Genomic DNA, 23,527 nt, shown 5'->3' with positions numbered 1-23,527 from the left:
AGAACTCTGTGGAATGTTTCTCTATTGGTCTGCAAGTCTACATTCGTTGACCTTTAAAAGTCAGTGTAAGGTTTGTCTGTTCTCCCTTTGGCTGGTGGGCTGACAGACTGAAGGAGGATGGACAATGACTGTGGCTCTCATTCTAGCTGTGTTCAATATTCTATTGTATTTCTCACACTAGCACTGGAAAATTTTTGTAATAGATGCATTTTTAATCATTGAAAAATAAGCAAGGCATAAAAAGATAAAAGAGAAGCTTGAATCACAAATGAAAATAACATCAGAGAAGAGGAGGGGGGACCCTTCTCAACAAAGCAAGCATCAAAGAGCTACTTTGAAAAACTAAATTCCTTCCAAGAAAACTGGAAAGTAAATTCTGAGTAGATGAAAATACAAAAAGCAACATGGAGGGCTGGCACTGTGATGGAGCGGGTCAAAATGCTGCCTGCAGCGCCAGCATCCTATACGGGTGCTGGTTCGAGTCTTGGCTGCTCTGCTTCCAATCAATCAAGGTCCCTGCTAATGCACCTGGGAAAGCAGCAGCAGAATGCCCAAGTCCTCAGGCCCATACACCCATGTGGGAGAACCAGAAGACCCAGGCTCCTGGATTTATCGCCGTTGCAGTCATGGTGGGTAAACCGGCGAATCAAAGATCTCTGTCTCCTCCCCTCTCTTTCTCTGCAACTCTTTCAGATAAATAAATAAATCTTAAAAAAAAAAATCAGCAACATGAAACAGGAGAAAGATTTTTGGGGTAAATACAGAATTTTTAAAGGTCCAAACTGAAAGGGACCATGGCAGAGATAGCCATCCTGTTTGTTTTTCCTCAGTACTCAGAGATACATTTCCCACATCCCTTACGACTGGGTTCCTGTCAACGCAATGTAAGCTTCACAACAAAACATTTTATGAGACCCTCCTTGCTGTCAGCTAAATACAAAGATCCAGCAGAGGACTCCAAGACACCATGTGTAAGAAGCTGAGATTCCTCAATCACATGAGGTCACAAGCCAAACACACTATGATGTGATCAAGAAGTGCTAGATATGCTAATGCAGAAAGCATAATTATGCTAATACAGAGACTGTACATATCTAATACCCTCATTTTGCAAATAAGGAAACTGATTAACAAAGAGTCTCAAAAATTAAACTACTTTATAGGGCCCAAGCGCTTGGGTCAACATCTACTGCTTTCCCAGGCCACAGCAGAGAGCTGGATCAGAAGAAGAGCAGCTGGGATACGAACCAGTGCCCATACGGGATGCCAACACTTCAGATGGTGGTTTTACCCGCTACACCACAGCGCTGGCCCCATGAGGACTTTTACATAGAAAACAATTTCCACACTACATTTAAAAGTAAAAATTATTATCCTGACATTTGTTACAGTACTACAAAAAGGCAGCAAGATACTTTCTAAACTAAAATTCTACCTTAACTGTCTACAAAAAAAATGCTATGAAAAATGAAACACCCATTCAAAATATTATGTTTGACCCTAGGTCTTACATTCTTACATCAATAAAATATGGCTGAAATTATTTAAAACTCTGTATACCAATTATGTAATAAGTTACATAAACTTTATATAATGTCATTTTATAACCCTCCTCATTGTCTAAGGATTATTTTAAAAAGATTATCATATTTCGTAGTATATCATGTGAAGATGGTGTTTAATCATTTCCATGAAGAATACCAAGAGCATTGGGTCCATGCTCAAATACATAGCTTTTGAGTATGCCTTTTTGTCTACAGAAGGAAAGCAAACAAAATGTCAAAAATATGCTTTTAATAATAAACAACCCAAATAAGATTTAAAATAACTAGGCAGGCATTGTGGCACACCGAGTTAAGCCACTGTGTGAGATGTCAGCATCCCATAATGGAGTCCTGACTACTCCACGTCCCATTCAGCTTCTTGCTAATGCACCTGGAAAGACAACCAAAGTTCCTACCACCTATGTGGGAGACCACCATTCCAGAGTCCTGGTTTCACCTTGTTCCAGCTCCAGCTGTTATGAATATTTGGGGAGGTAACCATCAGAGGAAGGATCAGTATTTCTCTCTCCATCTTTCTGTTTATATCCCTTTCAAATATACAAATAAATCATTTTTTTAAAAAATCCACTATTGGCAGACCTGGGTTTTGTTTTTTACTTTTTTTTTTTTTTTTTTTTTTTTTTAGAGGCAGACAGATAGAGCTCCCCAAAAGCCCACATCAGTGGGGGATAGGTTGGGGCTGGGGCCAGGAGCTGGGAACTCAATCTGGCTGGTGCCAAAGCTGGGATCCAAATTTATATATCCCACATAAGTGGCAGGAACACAATTATTTGAGCCAGAGTGTGCATTAGCAGGAAGCTAGAATCAGGAGACAGAACTGGATTCAGAAATCCTAGCACTCTGATGTGGGACACAAGTGTTCATCAGCTAGGCCAAACACCCATTCCCATCTGGCCTCTCATTTATATCCACCATAAACTTGGTATTATATCTAGGACAAGTCATCTCAGTTTGTGTAAAGATAATTATCCATAAGTTCTGTTTCAGTCCACCATTTTATGATTTGACTGTAATTCACAGCCACAAACTTCACTGGTAACCTTTTAGGCAGAACCACAAACACCTGCTAATCAAGGATTGGTGCAGCCACCTAAGACTCCAAGTGGGATACCTGCATTCCACATCAGAGTGTTTGGTTTGAGTCCCTGCTATTCAACATCAGATCCAGCTTCCTGAAATTGCATGTCCTGGAAAGCAGCAGATGAAGGCAAGTACTAGGGTTCCTGCCACCATATGGGAGACTCAAATGAAGCTCCAAGCTCCTGGCTTCAGCCTGGCCCAGCCTAGGCTGTAACAACCATTTGGAGGGTAATCAGTCTCCATCTGACTCTCAAGACTTTCCAATAAAATAATTTAAAAAAGAAAGAAAGAAAATATCAGGGGCCAGCTGCAGCCTACCAGGTAAAGCTGCCACCTGTGAGACTGGCATCCCATATAGGTTCCAGCTCGTATCCCAGCTGCTCCACTTCCAATTCAGCTCCCTGCTGACAGCCTGGGAAAAGCAGCAGAGGACACCCCAAGTGCTTGGGCTCCTGCCACCCACATGGAAACCCAGAAGAAGCTCCTGGCTCCTGACTTAGGCCTGCCCCTGCCTCGGCCATTACAGCCATCTGGGGATTGAACCATCAGATAGAAGATCTGTCTTTCCCCCTCTCTCTGTAACTCCTCCAAATAAATAAATCTTTGAGGGGAAAAAAAAAAAAAAAAGAGGCAGGAATGGCGCTGTGGTGTAGTGGGCTAAGCCTCTGCCTGAAGTGCTGGCATCCCACATGGGAACCAATTTGAGTATCAGCTGCTCCACTTCCAATCCAGCTCTCTGCTATGACCTAAGAAAGCAGAAGATGGCCCAAGTGCTTAGGCCCCTGCACCTGCGTGGGAGACCCAGAATTAGCTTCTGGCTCCTGGCTTCAGATCGGCCCAGCTCCAGCCATTGTGTCCATCTGGGGAGTGAACCAGTGGATGGAAGCCCTTTCTGTCTGTCTCTCCCTCTCTCTTTCTGTAACTCTACATCTCAAATAAATATATCAAAAAAAAAAAAAAAAAAGGTGGGTTTTTTTTTTAAAGATTTATTTATTTATGTGAAAGAGTTATACAGAGAGAGGAGAGGCAGAGAGAGAGAGAGAGAGAGAGAGAGGTCTTCCATCTGCTGGTTCACTCCCCAATTGGCCGCAATAGCCGGAGCTGTGCCGATCCAAAGCCAGGAGCCAGGAGCTTCTTCCAGGTATCCCATGTGGGCGCAGGGGCCCAAGGACTTGGGCCATCTTCTACTGTTTTCCCAGGCCATAGCAGAGAGCTGGGTTGGAAGTGAAACAGCCGGTCTCGAACCGGCGCCCATATGGGATGCCGGCACTTCAGGCCAGGGCATTAACCCACTGCCACCATAGCACCGGCCCCCCCAAAAAATCTTTTTAAGGAAAAAAAGATCATTAATATTTGACCATTTTTAAATATAGAAACTGCAATTTCATATGGTTTGACTTAATACTTTGTGCAAAGCAAAGCATTCAAAAATATACTAATTTTTACTAGTTACACCTACATCCACATCTTAAAAACAGTATGTGCACTACACTGCTGCCACTAGAGGGAAAAAGCAAAATCTATACATCTGAAGGGGGTAAGTCTGAGTACTCACAGTTAAGTGTTACAAAGATGCTACAAATTTTAGTTAATAAATACACAGGATCAAAAGTAGTGACTATTTGACACTAATGTAATTATTGTATAAACAGAAATCCTGCCAATCTATTATTCCATCAGTTTAGACTTCCACTTAAGGATTTAGAATTGAATCTGCCTTGTTGAACTCACAGAGGCTTCAACTGTTTGTAGTTAAGACATTCCCACAAGAGATTATATCATGAATCCTTATATTACCTTCCACTGACATACAAACACAAAAGTTACCCTTTAAGAAAATTGGCAATCAATATAAAACAAGAATTTAGATTTGCCTTTAATATAATTTCTTACCAGTCATATTATTAAAACATACTTTCTTCCAAAGACAACAGCAAGAACAAAATTAAAATATTTTTACAAAAATGCTACAGCTAGTCTATGTACGCCAAGTTAATCATTAATCTGTATTTTCAGAGTATATTAAAAATTTATTTCCCTTGTCTTGAATATCTTAAATCTAATCCTAATACCACCTGCTTGGTAACAGTCTTCTTTTAATCTCTGTAAACTAAATCCCAGTTTTTCAGATTTCAATTTTGCTCTTAGAATAATCATTATAAGTCACCCTTTGATCTTATTTCAAGCAATTGGGGCCCGGTGCCGTGGCTCACTTGGTTAATCCTCTACCTATGGCACCATCATCCCATATGGGCACTGGGTTCTAGTCCCGGTTGCTCCTCTGCAACTGATTGTAAGCAGTGAACACCAACTATATCATAAATCTCAAATACAGGGTCTGGCGTTGTGGCTCAGAGGGTTAACGCCCTGGCCTGAAGCACCGACATCCCATATGGACACCAGTTCTAGTCCTGGCTGCTCCACTTCCAATCCAGCTCTCTGCTGTGGCCTGGGAAAGCAGCGGATGACCCAAGTCCTTGGGTCCCTGCACGTGCACGGGAGACCCAGAAGAAGCTCCTGGCTTCAGATTGGCGCAGCTCGGGCCATTGCGGCCATCTAGAGAGTGAATCAGTGGATGGAAGACCTCTCTCTCGGTCTCTACCTCTCTCTGTAACTCTGCCTGTCAAATAAATAAAATAAATCTTCAAAAAAAAAAACTCTCAAATACAATGGACACCAATTAAGTAGCTCACACAGACCACTCTGCCTCTAAATAACTCTGCATTTCAAATAAATAAATAAATAATCTTAAGATAATAACAATAATGGTGTCCTCCATTACTAAAGTACTTTTACTCTTAGAACTTTCTGATGTCCTCAACTCATAATTTTTTCACAGTTCAAATGATATACCAAGGTAATTCAAAAAGTTCAGGGAGGGTCGGCGCCGCGGCTCACTAGGCTAATCCTCCGCCTTGCGGCGCCGGCACACCGGGTTCTAGTCCCGGTCAGGGCGCCGGATTCTGTCCCGGTTGCCCCTCGTCCAGGCCAGCTCTCTGCTGTGGCCAGGGAGTGCAGTGGAGGATGGCCCAGGTGCTTGGGCCCTGCACCCCATGGGAGACCAGGAAAAGCACCTGGCTACTGGCTCCTGCCATCGGATCAGCGCAGTGCGCTGGCCGCAGCGCGCCGGCCGCGGCGGCCATTGGAGGGTGAACCAACGGCAAAAGGAAGACCTTTCTCTCTGTCTCTCTCTCTCACTGTCCACTCTGCCTGCCAAAAAAAAAAAAAAAAAAAAAAGTTCAGGGAGGGGCTGGCGCCGTGGCAGTAGAGTGTGCAAAGCCACAGCCTGCAGTGCCAGTATCCCATATGGGTGCTGATTTTGTTTTCTAAGGGTCCAACAAGACAAGTTCACCTACACCTACCTACTGGAAACAGCAACAAAAAGCTATCCTTGTTTAAATACTATACCACCTATTATAGGTTGCTATCTAGCTACCAATTACGGCAATGTACCACCATAGTGAATATTCATGATGTGGAAGTTGAAGCCTAAGTGTACAAATTTAACTCTGGAAAAACAGAAAAAATGACATTAGTTTTCTTCCCAGTTATTGTTAATAAATTTTTTCTTTCCTAAAAACTGATGTGAATTTTACACGACATACAATTACCCATTTTAAAGCATTCAATTCCATGGCATCCATTTCCCTCTAATGTCAAACTGTCCTTAATTTCTACTTAGAGATGCCCTAATATAAATATAGAAGAGCTCCAAATTTTCAATTACTTCATCACATCTCTAGATGTGATGGCCTTAGCCCAGGTTCCAACCGTAAGTCTATCCTGAGCCTCTTTATCATCCTAATCTCTTTCTACACGTGGCCAGCCAGAGTGCACAGGTATTGTGCCAAGTACCTTTCACCTTCTTCTTTCACCTCCTAACATAGAAAACTCACACTCCTATCCTGAATAGAACCACAAAGTGAGCCACATTGTGTGGTTAGCCTATCTGGCATGCTTTCATCTCAGAAAATACTTAGAACATTGAACACTACTTAGGAATGATCTCATCCCACTAACCCAACAGCCAACTCTATCAAAAAGCTTTTTGTTACAAGCTGTGATAACCCAGGAAACAAGATCTATTTTTACTGTTCTGGCAAGGAAAAAGAAAAGAAGAAATCATAGGGGAAAAACAGCTCACCACTGAACACATTTTTATAAATCACTTACTCTACAGACTATTTCCTTCTTTCTTTGGTGTCTAACTACAAGTGAACAAAAAGAAGAACTTTCAGATTTGTTTAATACTAAATAAAAATCATTATTGTGGCCATTTAAAGGCAAACTTCATATTCCAGTGCAAACATTGACCTGACTTTGGGTCTGATTTGCATGAAAAATAAGGATTTCTTTTCAGTACCACCTCAAAAATACACAACTCAGACTCACAGAAGTAAGAACAACATTTACCAAGGGCTTATGTTCCAGCCATTCTCATCACTTTATATACAAGGGTACTTTAAAAAGTTAATAGAAAAATGGTATTACAACATAAACTCATTTTGGTACATAAAAAGTTTGAAATCTGTACATGTTTTTTCTTTTTTTAAAAAACCTAAACAGCATTCTTTCTTCTTTTTTATTTTTTTATAGATTTATTTTATTGGCCTGCACCGCAGCTCAATAGGCTAATAGGCTAATCCTCCGCCTGCAGCGCCAGATTCTGTCCCGGTTGCTCATCTTCCAGGCCAGCTCTCTGCTGTGGTCCAGGAGGGCAGTGGAGGATGACCCAAGTCCTCAGGCCCTGCACCCACATGGGAGACCAGGAGAAGCACCTGGCTCCTGGTTTTGGATCAGCGCAATGCGCCGGCCGCAGCATCCATTGGGGGATGGGGGGGACCAACAGAAAAGGAAGACCTTTCTCTCTGTCTCTCTCTCTCACTGTCCACTCTGCATGTCAAAAAAAAAAAAATTATTTTATTTATTTGAAAGTCAGAGTTACACAGAGAGGTATAGACAGAGAGAGAGGTCTTCCATCTACTGGTTCACTCCCCAGATGGCCTCAATGGCTGGAGCTGTGCTGATCTGAAGCCAGGAGCCAGGAGCTTCTTCCGGGTCTCCCACGCGGGTGCAGGGGTCCAAGGACTTGGGCCATCTTCCACTGCTATCCCAGGCCATAGAAGAGAGCTGGATTAAAGAGGAGCAGCTGGGACTAGAAACGGCGCCCATATGGGATGCCGGTGCTTCAGGCCAGGGTGTTAACCTGCTGCGCCACAGCGCCAGCCCCATGTTTTCTCATAATATACATCTTCCAATAACTCCTGGAAAGACCCTCCCACCAATGTATTAATTTACTCAACATGAACAACTTTAGGAAATGGATATATATATATATTTTTTTTTTTTTTTGACAGGCAGAGTGGACAGTGAGAGAGAGAGAGAAAGAGACAAAGGTCTTCCTTTTTCCGTTGGTTCACCCCTCAATGGCTGCTGCATCCGGCGTGCTGCAGCTGGTGCACCGCGCTGATCTGAAACCAGGAGCCAGGTGCTTCTCCTGGTCTCCCATGCGGGTGCAGGGCCCAAGCACTTGGGCCATCCTCCACTGCACTCTTGGGCCACAGCAGAGAGCTGGACAGGAAGAGAAGCGACCGGGACTAGAACCCAATGTGCCAGCACCGCAGGCAGAGGATTAGCCTATTGAGCTGTGGCGCCGGCCCAGACATGGATATATTTTATCTCTATTTAAAATGAAGACACTGGGGATGGTGTTGTAGCATAGCAGATAAAACTGCTGCCTGATATACTGGTATCCCGTATGGGCACAAGTTCCAGTCTCGGCTGCTCCATTTCTAATCCAGCTCCCTGCTAATGGCCTGAGAAAGCAGGGGAAGATGACCCAAGTCCTTGTGCCCCTGCACCTACGTGGCAGTCCTAGATGAAGCTCCTGGCTCCTAGCTTCAGATAGGCTCAGCTCCAGCCATGGCAAGGAGGGAGGGAGGGAGGGAGGGAGGGAGGGAGGTAAAGAAAGGGAAAGGGAAAGCGGAAGGGAGAGGAGGAGGGGAGGAGGGGGTGGAGAGGAGAAGAGGAGGAGAGGAGGGGAAGGGAGGAGGAGAGGAGAGAGAAGTTACTAGAGTCCTAGTCCCACAATCAGATTTGGTAAATAAACCTGAGTAGGGGACAAGAATTTACATTTAAAAGTAGCCCTAATAATTCTGACACAGATAATAAAACTGTCCTCATCAGAAACATGCCTATGCAACTTAAAATTTAATCTCAAAAGTAATATCTTGAACTCTATTGTTAGATTGAGCTAAAGGTTAACCAATAATATCTTCAAGATGATTCTGCCCTGCTAATTAAGAGATTAGGTTCTTTTTTAAAAAAATCCTCCACCTGCGGCACCAGCACCCCGGGTTCTAGTCCTGGTCAGGGCACTGGATTCTGTCCTGGTTGCTCCTCTTCCAGGCCAGCTCTCTGCTGTGGCCAGGGAGTGCAGTGGAGGATGGCCCGAGTCCTTGGGTCCTGCACCCCATGGGAGACCAGGGGAAGCACCTGGCTTCTGCCTTCGGATCAGCACGGTGCGCCGGCCACAGCGGCCACTGTGGGGAAAACCAACGGAAAGGGAAGACCTTTCTCTCTCTCTTTCTCACTGTCCACTCCGCCTGTCAAAAAACTAAAATAAAAATAAAAATTAAAAAAAAATCTGAAAGCTATTTGTATCAACAATCTTTTCTACAGCAACATGGTAAACCATGAAAATCTGCACCAGAAAACAGAAAAATTAAATAAATCACACAGATTTTTGTTGCCAAGTCATTCACTTTATAACTGAAAGGGCTTTTGAAAACCACTCACATTGACCATACAAGTGACATATTTAGTCACCAGTTTGGAACTCCAAGCACAGCTGGACTACAACTCAAAAAAGATACCTAACAACTAAAGTCTGACCCCAAAGTTCTTGAAAGCCTTCACTAAAATAAAGCTTTCATAAGAGAAGCCTACAATACACGCCTCAACTGCTTGTTATTCCACATCAGTAATTAAGAACCTTGTACCTTAAGGTTTTAAACAAAACCAGTATTAAAAGAGAACCAAACACTTGCAATGAACAATCCAAAATGAAATTAAGAAAACAATTCCATCTATAATATTATCAAAATGAATAAAATACTAAGAAATAAAATTCCCAGAAGAAATACATAGTCTACACTCTGAAAAACACAGCATACTACTGAAAGGAATTAAAATCTAAATAAATGCAAAGACATACCCAAGTTGATGGACCAGAAGACTCAATATTGTTAACACAGCAATATCCCCTAAACTGATATATATTCAATATATTTATATTATATTATATTTAATAAATATAATTTATATTATACTATATATATTTATATTATATTTAATAAACATATATTTAATACAATTACAATCTAAGACCCAACTAGATTCTTGGCACAAACTGTCAAACGAGTCCTAAAATTCATACTGAAAATTCAAAGAACCCAGAACAGCACAAATAATCTTAGTCTTTTTTTTTTTTTTTTTTTAATTTTTGACAGGCAGAGTGGACAGTGAGAGAGAGAGAGACAGAGAGAAAGGTCTTCCTTTGCCGTTGGTTCACCCTCCAATGGCCGCCGCGGCCGGCGCGCTGCGGCCAGCGCACCGCGCTGATCCGATGGCAGGAGCCAGGAGCCAGGTGCTTTTCCTGGTCTCCCATGGGGTGCAGGGCCCAAGCACTTGGGCCATCCTCCACTGCACTCCCTGGCCACAGCAGAGAGCTGGCCTGGAAGAGGGGCAACCGGGACAGAATCCGGTGCCCCAACCGGGACTAGAACCCGGTGTGCCGGCGCCGCTAGGTGGAGGATTAGCCTAGTGAGCCGCGGCACCGGCAATCTTAGTCTTTTTAATAATGGTGCTGGTGTGGCCAGCATCGTGGCATAACTGGTAAAGCTACCTGTAACTCCAGCACCCCATACAGATGCTAGTTCACATCCCAGATGCTCCACTTCCAATCCAGCTCCCTGCTAATGGCCTAGGAAAAGCAGCAGCACATGGTCCAAGGGTTTGGGCCACTGGCACCCCCATGGGAGACCTGGAAGAAGTTCCTGGCTTCAGGCTTTGTTCTAACCCAGCCTTGGCTGTTGCGTCCATCTGGGGAGTGAACCAGTGGATGGAAGACCCCTCTTTCTCTGTCTCTCTCTTGCTGAAATTCTTGACTTTCAAATAAATCTTTAAAAACTAAATAAAATAAATGGTGCTGAGATATCTGGACACCCACATGTCGCCAACCCCCCCAAAAAAAGTTGGATCCTCTACTCAACACATTGAAAAAAACTAACTCAAAATGGAATAAAAACCTAAAGTGAACAGCTAAAACTTTTTAAAGCTAAGAGGAAACTAGAGGGATAAATCCTCATGACCCCTGGAAATGCTTCTTAAATATGACACCAATAACACAATTAACAAAAGAAAAAAATAGATTAACTAGACCTCATCAAATTTGTAAGAATTTATGATTCAAAGGATACATCAAGGAAATGAAAAGACAATACACAGGAGAAAATGACCATAAATCATATATCTAAGAAAAACTTTGAACCTACAAAACTTACAACAAAAAATTAAAAAGACATGAGGCTGGGACTGTGGCACAGAAGGTTAAGTCATAGCCTGAGACACTGGCAATCCACAAGGGCACCAGTTTAAATTCCAGCTTCTCCACTTCTCATTCAGCTCCTGCTAATGGACCTGCGAAAGCAGTGGAAGATGCCCAAGTCCTTGGGACCCTCCCACTGAGACATGGGACAAACTGATAGAGTTCCAGGCTCCTGGCTTCAGCCCTGACCAGCATCGGCAATGGTGACCATTTGGGGAGTGAACTAGTGGCTGAAAGATCTTTCTCCCTCTCTAACTCTGCCTTTCAAGTAAATAAACAAATCTTTTTTTTTTTTAAGTAAACTTTTTTTTTTTTTTTTTTTTTTTTTTTTTTTTTTTTTTTTGACAAGCAGAGTTAGACAGTGAGAGAGAAACAGAAAGAAAGGTCCTCCTTTTCCGTTGGTTCACCCCACAAGTGGCCGCTATGGCCGGCATGTTTTGGCCGGTGCGCTACGCAGATCCGAAGCCAGGAGCCAGGTGTTTCCTCCTGGTCTCCCATGCGGGTGCAGGGCCCAAGCACTTGGGCCATCCTCCACTGTACTCCCGGGCCACAGCAGAGAGCTGGATTGGAAGAGGAGCAACCAGGACAGAATCCGGCACCCCAACCAGGACTAGAACCTGGGGTGCCAGCGCCGCAGGTGGGGGATTAACCTAGCGAGTCACGGCACTGGCAAGTAAACTTTTTTTTTTAAGTGATATATTTATTTATTTGAAAGGCAGAGTTACAAAAGGCAGAGGCAGAGAGAAAGAGAAAGGTCTTCCATCTGCTGGTTCACTCCCCAAATGGCTGATCCAAAGCCAGGAGCAAGGAGCTTCTTCCAGGTCTCCTACGAGGGTGCAGGGGCCCAAGGACTTCAGCCATCTTCTACTGCTTTCCCAGGCCACAACAGAGAGCTGGATCAGAAGTGGAGCAGCCGGAAACGGTGCCCAAATGGGATGCCGGCACTGCAGGCAGCAGCTTTACCTGCTATGCTACAATGCCAGCCCCAACAAATCTTTTTTTAAAAAAGAAACTAGCAGTGGAGGATGGCCCAAATCCTTGGGCCCCTGCACCAGCATGGGAGAAAGAGAAGACGCACCTGGCTCCTGCTTCACATTCAGCCATTGCGGCCATTTGGGGAGTGAACCAGCATATGGAAGACCTCTCTCTCTCCCTCCCTCTCACTGTCTGTAACTCTACCTCGCAAATAAATAAAAAAATCTTAAAAAAAAAAAAAAAAAAAAAAAAAGAACACAAAAGAACTGGGGGGGGGGGGCATGGCACTGTGGCGCAGCTCTGGCCATTGTGGCTATCTGGGGAGTGAACCAGCGGATAGAAGACCTCTCTGCCTTTCAAATAAATAAATTAATTTAAAAAAAAGAAACTAAAGGGGCAGGAGCTATGGCACAGCAGGTTAAGCCACCGCCTGTGGTGCTAGCATCCCATAGATGCACCAGTTTGAGTCCCAGCTTCTCCATTACCAATCCAGCTGGATCCATGCTAATGCACCTGAGAAAGCAGTGGAAGATGACCCAGGTTCCTGAGCCCCTGCACCCACAAGGGAGAACTGGAAGAAGCTCCTGGCTCCCGGCTTCCCAGTGGTCCAGCTCCAGCCATTGCAGCCATTTGGAGAGTGAATCAGTAGAGTATGGAAGATACTATTCTGTCTCTCCTTCTCTCTCTGTAACTCCGCTTTTCAAATAAATAAATCTTAAAAAAAAAAAAAAAAAAACTAAAAAGACAAACCAGTTAAAATATGTACAAAGGGGGCCAGCCCCACAGCCTATAGCACATATATGGGCACTGGGTCAAGTACTGGCTGCTCCACTTCCAATCCAGCTCCCTGCCTTGTGCCTGGGAAAGTAGCTGAAGACGGTCCAAGTCCTTGGATCCTTCAGATAGGTTCATTAAAATTCACAGGCTGGCCCTCTCAAAGTAGAACAGCTTGGGGGGGGGGGGACTTAAAATTAACATAATGGTCAAGAACACAGGATCTCAGGGCCTGCCCTGTGGCACAGTGGGTTAATGCCCTGGCCTGAAGCACCAGCATCCTGGTTCGAGAGGGCGCTGGTTTGAGACCCAGCTGCTCCACTTCCGATCCAGCTCCCTGCTATGGCCTGGGAAAGCGGTAGAAGATGGCCCAAGTGCTTGGGCCCCTGCACCCCTGTAAAAGACCTGGCTCCTGGCTTCAGACTGGCGCAGCTCCGGCCATCTGGGGAGTGAACCAATGGATGAAAGACCTCTCTGTCTACACCTCTCTCTGTAACTCTGCCTTTCAAATAAATAAAATAAATATTTAAGGGAAAAAAAAGCAAATTGTACTGACTGCAAGGAAAAACAATGACAATACACAACATGCAGATTCTCCTTTTAATTCAACAAGTAACCCTGGCTTCTTGGAAACAGGTTGGTGTTTTGATGTTCCTTTATTTTGCTAATTTCTCAGTACTGATTTTCACTATATCACTTTCATAATAAAATCTCATTTGGAATGGTAGTCTATCTTGAACTTGTCAAAAAGGAAATTCCTGGTGAAGCCTGATCATCAACTACACAAATATTCAGAATTTTAACAATGTTGATTCTTCAACAACACATCCCTGATTTCTCTCTTTAAAAAAAAGAGTAGGAAAGTACAAAAGATAAAAGAATAAAAGGAAACAAAAAGGACAAGAACAGAGAAAAAAACAGACAATAACTCTGAAACTAAAATAGGTTGTAGAGCTGCTCCTGCAGCTGCTGTAACCAGATCATGATGCACACTGATAATCTCCCATTACACCAACATAAGAAAGCCACAGATAATGGAGCAAGGCATCACCTTCTTATATTACAATCTCATGTACTTGTTTGGAGGTTGGGCCTCCTAACCACAGCTAGTAAAAGTAGCATCATGTGTTTGGCAACATCTAGTATTTATGAACCAAAAAAGAGCCTGAAAGGAGCTGCCAGGTGAGGCCCCAAGGCACTGTGGAAAGGAACACACACTTTAACATCAGACAGATCTAGATTTAAACCTAATTTTTTATTGTCTGTGTAACCTCAGTCCCTATCTTCTCTGGCCTCCATCATCCCATTTTATAGATAAGGAAAATGTCTACACAGAAAGATTATTATGAGGACTGATTCAAATAGTATGCAAAACACCCAATATAAGCCTGCCAAAAGTAAATCACAAAAATACCTGGATGAATTTTACACACATACACACACATGGAAAAAATAACCCTTGAAATTTGCTTCCATTAAACTAAACTGTAGTATCTGGTCTCTTAAGCCACCACAGTTTAGAAGCAAAAAAGTAGAAAAAGAAATTTCCCACAAAGTACAGAGGAAGATGTAGTACAAATCAATCAACCGAAATCAAAGCCATTCAAGGAGCTTAGGAGTAAAACCCACATATTTAATACTTCTGAAAGAAATGATCCCATATGATAGTTGGTCATATTTGCTACACAAAATGACCACAGGTCACCACAAGAAATTGCATTTGGATATAATAATCACTTTATAAATATGAATTCCGCTTACGCAAAGTTCAAGGAAATACAGGTTACAATTCATTTAATAAAAAAAGATAAATCCCCAAGTCCATCCTGAAATACAAGATTTAACTTAATAATAATAAAATTCTTAAGTCCATCCTGAGATACTTTAAGACAAGGAAAAGGGCAAGTGGGGAAAAAGCATGGACAGCATAGCAAAGTCCTCTCTAAGGCAGTCTTAGAGGAGATGAGAAGGCGCTACAGAACTGCACTTACACAGATTAAGGGGTAAATACACAGGGGCTAACACCAGATCAGTAGTTATTTTATGAACTTGAAATTAGTGTGTATCACCACCATTACATATTAGGTAGAGGTAGTTCAAAAATCATTCCAGAATACATGTAGATTAGCTAGCTAAACACCAAATTTAACCTAGGCTTTTTCATCTCAAAAATTGAAGTTACTCTGCATTTCCATCAGTTTGGTTCAGGATAAAATGTTATGAGAGGAAAAAAATAAAGTAAAAAGGAATATAATAGATTAGATCAACCAAATAGGAAAAAAAGTTTTAGCATACATACATGCAATGAAACATTATAAGTTTAAAAGTAAATATTATTTAAGATTCAAAACTTAACTGAAAGCACAAAATTTATGTATTAAGTTTCCTTTTACTATTTAATAAGTTGCCTTATCGTTTATCTTAGGAACTATAAAAAAATGAAGATGACCTGAATAGCGGGTGTGATAAGTAAGGCAGGAAGGATTCATTAGACTGTGTCATGACAGAGGTCACAGAATCTGACTCCAGCATCCCATAGAGGAACACAGCAGTATCAGTCCTACTGCTCCACTCTCAATCCAACTCCCTGCTAAAGCACCTGGGAAAGCAGCAGAGGATGGCCCAAGTACTTGGTTCCCTGCCACCACATGAGATCAAAAGGCATTTCAATATCTTAGCTTGGGCCCACACAAGCCCCAGCTATTGAACTACTTGAGGAGTAAACAAACAGATGGAAAATCTTCCACTATTTCTCTACTTCTTTCACTCTGCCTTCCAAATAAATAAATTAAATTAAATAAATCTTTTAGAAAAACACAAGCATTCCCATTAAGGTCATAAACCAGCCAAGCATACACCATATTCAGTAAGGATCATGCACTACTAACCTCTACAATATGGCAGATAAGGGAGACAAATTACAGCCAATATTATTAGTAGATGATAAAACTGCTTACTCATAAAATCTAAAGAGAAATGGTAATAAAGTAAAGGCACAACTATCAGAATAGCAGGGGGGAAAAGAGGCATTACCAAATGCTGATAAACTGCAGAGAAACCAGATTTCTCCTACATCCCTAGTGGGAATATAAATGGCACTGCTACTCTGGAAAACAGCTTGACATTTTTCTTTTTTAAGCATTTATTTGTATTTATTTGAAAAGGAGAGGGAAACAGAAAAAGGACCAAAAAGAGGGAGGGAGGGAAGAAGAGAAGGAGACAGAGACACAGAAGAGGGAGTGAGGAAGGGATCAATCTTCCTTCCATCCCCTGGTACACTCCCCAAATACCGACAGGTGGAAGCTAGGTGCCAGAAATTCCATCAGGGTCTTCTCACATGGGTGTGGCAGGAACCAAAGGTACTTAGGCCATCACCTGCTGCTTTGCAAAGGCATTAGCAAGAAGCTAGATCAAAGGCAGCAAAGGTAGGACTTGATGACAAGCACTCAGCTATGGGATGCAGTGAGCAAGCAAAGTGGCAGTTTAATCTACCATGCTTTAACACCTGCCCCTAGCTGTTTCTTTAAAAACCTGACGCCAGGGCCAGCATGAGGCACAGTGGGTTAAACTGCTGCCTGTGGTGCCCAAATGCTCCACTGCTAATGTGCCTGGGAGAGCCTCAGAAGATGGCCCAAGTGCCTGGGCCCCTGCATCCACGTGGGAGACCGGGAAGAAGCTCCGCTGTGACCATCTGAGGAGTGAACCAGAGAATGGAAGATCTCACTCTAAGTAACTAATAAATCTTGAAAAAAAAGAAAAAACTTGGGGACAGTGTTGTGAAGTAGCTGGTGAAAGCAGCTATCCCACACTGGTACTGGAACACATTCCAGCTGCTTCACTTCCAATCCAGCTCCCTGCTGATGGCCTGGGAAAAGCAGTGAAAGAAATCCCAAGTGGCTGGACCCCTGCACTCACGCGGGAGGGCCTCGATGAAGCTCCTGGTTCCTGGCTTCAGCCTGACCCAGCCCTGGTTGGTGTAGCCATCTGGGGAGTTAAGCAGCAGAAGTACGATCTCTCTTTCATGTAACTCTTTCAAATAAATAAATAAAGATAAATTTTTATAGAAAAAAACTAAATATGCATTTATCATATGACCCAGAAATCTCTCCCTTGGTTACTCAGACCAAAGAAAACATGTTCGCTCAATTACGTACAGGAGGCGGGTGCTCTGGCACAGCAGATTAAAGCCCCAGCCCACAGCACCACCATTCCATATGGGGGCTGGTTCAAGTCTGGGCTGCTCCACTTCCAACCCAGTTCCCTGCTCATGCACCTGGGAAGGCAGTGAAGAATAGCCCAAGTCCTTAGGGTCCCTGCAACCATGTGAGAGAACCGGAAGAAATTCCTGGCTCCTGGCTTTGGATTGGCTCAGTTCTGGCTGTTGCAGCCATTTGGGAAGTTGAACTAGTGGATGGAAGATCTCTCGATCTCTCTCTCTCTCTCTCCCTTCCTCCCTCTCCCTCCCTCCCCCTCCCTCCCTCTGTAACTGTATCAAGTAAGTAAAATAAATCTTAAAAAAAAAACTACTTATATATGTTCATAATACCTTCATTCAAAACAGCAAAGTGTGAAGCAACCCAAAATAATTCAACAGTGTAAAGCTAACCACAAGAAAGCCATGTAATACTTTTTTTTTTTTAAAGACTTATTTATTTGAAATAGTTAAAAAGAAAGAGAAAGACAGGGAGAGATCTTCTATTGGCTGGGTTCACTTTCCAAATGGAGACCTGGTGGAAGCCAGGAGCTTTTTCTGGATTTCCCACATGGGTGCAGGGGCCCAAGCCTTTGGGCCATCTTCCACTGCTTTCCCAGGCACAGTAGCAGGCAGCCAAATCAGATGTTCAACAGCCAGGATATGAACTGGTACCCATATAAGATGCTGGTATCACAAGCCACAACTCAACCAGCTAGACCATAATGCTGGCTCCCACAGAATGCCTCTTAGCAAGAAAACAGAACCAGGGACCAGAGTTCTGGTGAGTGGCTGGTGCCATGGCTAACTTGGTAAATCAGATTCTGAACTCTGCCCAGCTTGCTAGCTTGCTTGCTTCTTCTTCTTTTTTTCTTTTTTTATGAACAGGCAGAGTTAGACAGTGAGAGAGAGAGAGAGAGAGACAGAGAGAAAGGTCCTCCTTCCATTGGTTCACTCCCCAAATGGCCGCCACACTACGCTGATCCGAAGCCAGGAGCCAGGCACTTCCTCCTGGTCTCCCATGCGGGTGCAGGGCCCAAGCACTTGGGCTATCCTCCACTGCCTTCCCGGGCCACAGAAGAGAGCTGGATTGGAAGAGGAGCAACCAGGACAGAATCCGGCACCCCAACCAGGACTAGAACCTGGGGTGCCAGCGCCACAGGCAGAGGATTAGCCTAGTGAGCCAAGGCACCAGCCTTGCTTCCTTTCTTTCCTCCCTCCCAGCTCCACCCTGGCTCACTTGGCTAATCCTCCGCCTGCGGCACCGGCATCCCATATGGGCTCTGGGTTATAGTCCCGGTTGCTCCACTTCCAGTCCAGCTCTCTGCTGTGGCCCAAGTGCTTGGGCGCTGCACCAGCATGGGAGACCAGGAGGAAGCACCTGGCTCCTGGCTTTGGATTGGCATAGCTCTGGCCGTAGTGGCCATTTGGGGAGTGAACCAATGGAAGGAAGACATGTCTTTCTCTCTCTCTCTCTCTCTCTCTCTCTCTCTCTCTCTCTGTCTATAATTCTACCTGTCAAATAATAAAAAAAAAAAATCTGATTTTAAAAAAATACACAGCTGTACTGGAATATAAGTCACTCACCATATAGTTCAGGGACTTAAAGTACACAGTTTGGGGAAGCCATTTGGGACAGTGGTTAAAGTGCAATTCCAAAGGAATGGCATTGTGGCACAATGGGTTAAGCTGCTGTCTGCAATGCCAGCATTCCATATGGGTGCTGGTTTGAGCCCTGGCTACTCTACTTCCTATATAGGTCCCTGCTAATGCACCTGGGAAAGTAGCAGATGACCCAAGTGCTTTGGCCCCACCCAGATGAGGCGCCTGGCTTGGGTCTACCCCAGCCCTGCCCATTGCAGCCATCAGGGGAATGAACCAACAGATATAAGATCTCTCTCTCTCTTTCTCTCTCCTCCTTCTTCTCCTCCTCCTCCCCTCCCCCGCCACCCCATACCCTTTTTTCTCTGTGATCTCCACCTTTCAAATAAATAAATAAATCTTTTTAAAAATGCAACCTCAGGGGCATTGTGGCACAGTAGGTTAAGCTGCTGTTTGCAACACCCATATCCCAGGGATGGCCTGGTGAGTCCCAGCTACTCCACACTTCAGATCCATCTTCTTGCTAATGCACCTGGGAGGCAGCACATGATGGTCCAAGTACTGGGAATCATGCCACTCATCTGGGGATCTGAATGGAGTTCTTGGCTCCTGACTTGAGTCTGGCCCAGCACTGGTTGTTGCAGGCATATGAATCAGGAGATGCCGCCTGGATGCCCACATCCCATACTAGAATGCTTGGGCTCCAGTCTGGGCTCTGCTCCCAACTCCAGCTATCTACTAATGTGCACCTTGGGAGTCAACAGGTGATGCCTTAAGTAGTTGGGGCCCTGTCACCCACATGGAAGAACCAGACTGAGTTCCAGCCTCCTGGCTTCAGCAGGTCCAGTCCCAGCTGTTGTGGCATTTAAGAAGTGAATTAGCAGATGGAAGATCTCTCTTTCTCTCTCTCCCCATGTGTCTCTTAAATACATAAAATAAATTCTAAGTTACATTAAAAATACAATATCCTAAACAAATGACATATGCACATCCTTCACAAAACTTTAAAAATTTCAAATATTACATGCTTCTGCATCTATGCTCATTTGTAAAGTGATTTTATAATCATTGGTTTCTATTTTTACTTATAATGCAGTTATCCACATCATACTAAAAATTATGCAAAATACTAGAAAATGAAGTTGAGTAATAATTTTTAATTAGGTCTGCTCCATAAATATGTATGGCTAATACGAAAAACCGCAAGCATGAAATATAAATTTTCCTACAAATTTCAACATCTGGAAGTTCACCACACAGCAATTAGAAAAAAAAATTGTACTATGGAAAAGATTTAAATCATTTATGTTTTGCAAATTCCAGCAGAAAACTAATGCTAGGGTTCACTGAAAGAAACTGCTATCATCTCATATTTTCTCTAAGAACAACAAGAAAGCCATTATTATCTCAGACTCTCTTCTGAAAAGTGTAATAACTCCTCTTACAGTATTACGGAAACTATGAACAAGAATTTAATCAAACTAGCATATTGTAAAGCCCTGTGACTCTATATTCCTATTTTATTTTTTTAAAGATTTATTTAATTATTTGAAAGTCAGAGTTACACAGAGCGAGGTCTTCCATTGGATGGTTTACTCCCCAATTGGCTGCAACGGCCGGAGCTGTGCCGATCTAGAGCCAGGAGCCAGGAGCTTCTTCCGGGTCTCCCACGTGGGTGCAAGGGTCTAAGCACTTGGGTCATCTTCTTCTGCTTTCCCAGGCCATAGCAGAGAGCTGGATCGGCAGTGGAGCAGCCAGTGCTCGAACCCACACCCATATGGGATGCTGGCACTTCAGGCCAGTGCGCTAACCGGATGCACCACAGTGTCGGGTCCATCCTATTTTACTTTTAAAATTCTAAATACCAAACATCCAGTGTTTCATATTTTTCCATTTTTAAAAAATTTTATTTATTTGAGAGGCAGAGTAACAGACAAGGGGAGGACACAAAGAGAAAGGTCTTCCATCCACTGGTCCACTCCCCAAATGGCTCCAACGGCTGGAATTGGGCCCATCTGAAGCCAGAAGCTTCTTCTGGGTCTCCCACGTGGGTGCAGGGGCCCAAGCACTTGGGCCATCTTCCACTGCTTTCCCAGGCACATTAGCAGAGAGCTGGATCAGAAGAGGAACAGACCAGGGCTTTAACTCGCTGTGCCACTACGCTGACCCCAAAAAATGCCATTTTAAAAACAGGTACATAAAAATTCTTCTGCTTCTGGGAAGATTTGAGTAAACATATGTCTTCCTATTCTTGCCATCAGATGCAACTAAAACCCCTGGACATAAAATATAAAACACACAAAAAACTCCACAAGGTAGAAAAAAGAAGAACCTCGGGACCCACAGAATACAAACCTCTCCGTGTGATCCTTTTGCCACATATATCCCAGAATTGGAACTAATGACTATGGCCATCCAAAACTGTCAGGAAATGCAAACAAGAAAAGCGCAGTAAAAACTGGCTTTCTTTAGCCACAGGACCAGGAAACGAACAGTTTAGTAAGACAGCAAAGTTTTAGGCCATAGACAATCAACTTCAGCCAAACACCACAGAAAATACTGTGGTCCAACCCCCAACCATGCCAGCAAAGGACGAATAGGGAGCCTAACTTGCATTTTCTGCAAGCTGCAATGAAAACATTCAACACCTCTTGCAAAGCGGAGTGGGAGAAAGTCAAGGATCTAAGTCAGGACTTTCTTCTCTACAGATGGGTAACAAGGTACCCAACAGGACTATCAAGGGAGACCAGTTGGGAGCCTGGACTTCCCCCATATGATATCAATATAAATAGCAGTTAAAAACAAAAAACAAAAAACATGCAACTATCACATAACCCAGCAATTACACTCCTAGGCAATCTGCCAAATGGCTTTCCAGAGCAGCTGTTCCATTTTACTCTTAACTCTTTATGCTCACTGTTTAAAAGGTATGAGAGATCTCATGGAATTGTTTCTTTATGAAAAAAAAAAAAAAGGCTTTCGGGGCCAGCACTGTGGCGTAGCAGGTAAAGCCACAGCCTGCAGTGCCAGCATCCCATAGGGGTGCCGGTTCGAGTCCCAGCTGCTCCACTTCCGATCCAGCTCTCTGCTATGGCCTAGGAAAGCAGTGGAAGATGGCCCAAGTCCCTGGTCCCCTGCACTTTAAAAAAAAAAAAAAAAAAAAAAAAAAGGCTTTCTGGGGACTGGTGCTGTGGCATAATAGGCTAAGCCTCCGACTGCGGCACCAGCATCCCATATGGATACCAGTTCATGTCCCAGCTGCTCCACTTCCAATCCAGGTCCCAGCTAATGGCCTGGGAAAAGCAGCGGAAGATGACCCAAGTACTTGGGGCCCCTACTACCCACATGGGAGACTGGGATGAAGCTCCTGGCTCCAGTCTGGCTCAGCTCCAGCCATTGTGGCTATTTGGGGAGTGAACCAGTGGATGGACAATCTCTCTCTCTCTCTCTCCCCTTGTAACTCAGCCTTTCAAAGAAAATAAACAAATCTTTAAAAATTAAATTTAAAAAGCAGCATCTAAACAAGTGCAAAAAAAGTTACACTCAAATAAATATATAAAGTATTCTGAAATTTCTTCACAGAGAAAAGAGTGACTCAAACTAAAATGACCTGGAAAGACATTACTTCATCATTTTAGCCAATTTATTGCTGGCTTGTTAAAAAAAGAAGAAAAGAAAAAGCCTGCAGGACTTAAAAGTACCACATAGGTCATTTGAAAATAAGCATATAACATACATTATTTAGAAATTAGGGAACATACATAGGTATTACATATACCCACCTTCAAGGGCTTTTAGGCCAAAAAAATCATACTCTGCATTTTCAAGTTTCACCAGTATAGCTGAATGGGGTATATCTCAAGTATGTCTTTTTTTAAAAAAAGATTTATTTATTTATTTCAAAGTCAGAGTTGCACATATAGAGAAGGAGAGGCAGAGAGAGAGGTCTTCCATCCACCAGTTCACTCCCCAACTGACCACAACAGCCAGAGCTATGCCGATCCAAAGCCAGGAGCCAGGAGCTTCTTCCGGGTCTCCCATGTGGGTGCAGGGGCCCAAGGACTTGGACCATCTTTTAAGGTAATTATCAGAATTGGTGATCACATCCACCATATGTGAACACAGTTCCTTTTATCTGTATTTATAACAATACAGTAACACAAAAGTTTCTTCTTTGCTCAGAAAGACCCAAGTAATGCATTAATCAATGAAAAAAAAAAAGTATAAAAAGAACCTATGTTGTCATTTTGTTCAAAATCAATAAAACAATTAATTGTCTTTTCTGGCTTAAGCTTCTCATTGGACATCTGATCTGAAAATCTAGGTACAGTATTACTTTAAACAGCCTTCATCATTAAGTAATGAAAGTGAAAGCAGAGTCAGCAGCCAATAAAAAGACTTCACAACTGAATGAAAGCAAAAGAGTTAAGCCCATACTATATGAACTAAATTGACAACAAAAACCAACATAAGGAATCAGCATTGCACTAAACCACATTTACTTCGATCCTTTATGGTTTATAAAGGCTATGAACACATGAAGTCATTGTTTCAAAATTCACTAATTCTTGAACATCTCTAAAACCTCCAAACTATACAATCTCAATTACACAGCTTTTAATATATGAGTTCAGGAACTGTTTCTCTGCAGCAGAATTCTGAAACAATGAACATGTCTATCTCCACAGGTAACTAGATCAAATCTCAACAAGTACAGACTCAGCCACTCAT

General features: G+C 43.1%; 1 protein-coding gene across 49 annotated transcripts in view; it reads right to left on the bottom strand.

The window, feature by feature from the left end:
* Positions 1-23,527, bottom strand: part of MAP4 (microtubule associated protein 4) — a 191,945-nt gene that overhangs the window by 151,313 nt on the left and 17,105 nt on the right. For 34 of the 49 annotated variants that reach the window (XM_070050864.1, XM_070050865.1, XM_017343789.3 and 31 more), the window contains exon 2: positions 16,918-16,986. The exons of the other annotated variants lie outside the window; for them this stretch is intronic. In XM_070050864.1, coding sequence (XP_069906965.1) covers positions 16,918-16,986 — 69 coding nt within the window. The remainder of the gene's footprint in view (positions 1-16,917; positions 16,987-23,527) is intronic. 49 annotated transcript variants of the gene reach the window in all.

Source organism: Oryctolagus cuniculus, chromosome 10, assembly GCF_964237555.1.
Source record: "Oryctolagus cuniculus chromosome 10, mOryCun1.1, whole genome shotgun sequence".
Lineage (NCBI taxonomy): Eukaryota > Metazoa > Chordata > Mammalia > Lagomorpha > Leporidae > Oryctolagus > Oryctolagus cuniculus.
The sequence above is the reverse complement of the archived record's forward strand: the minus strand, read 5'-3'. Positions and strand labels throughout refer to the sequence as shown.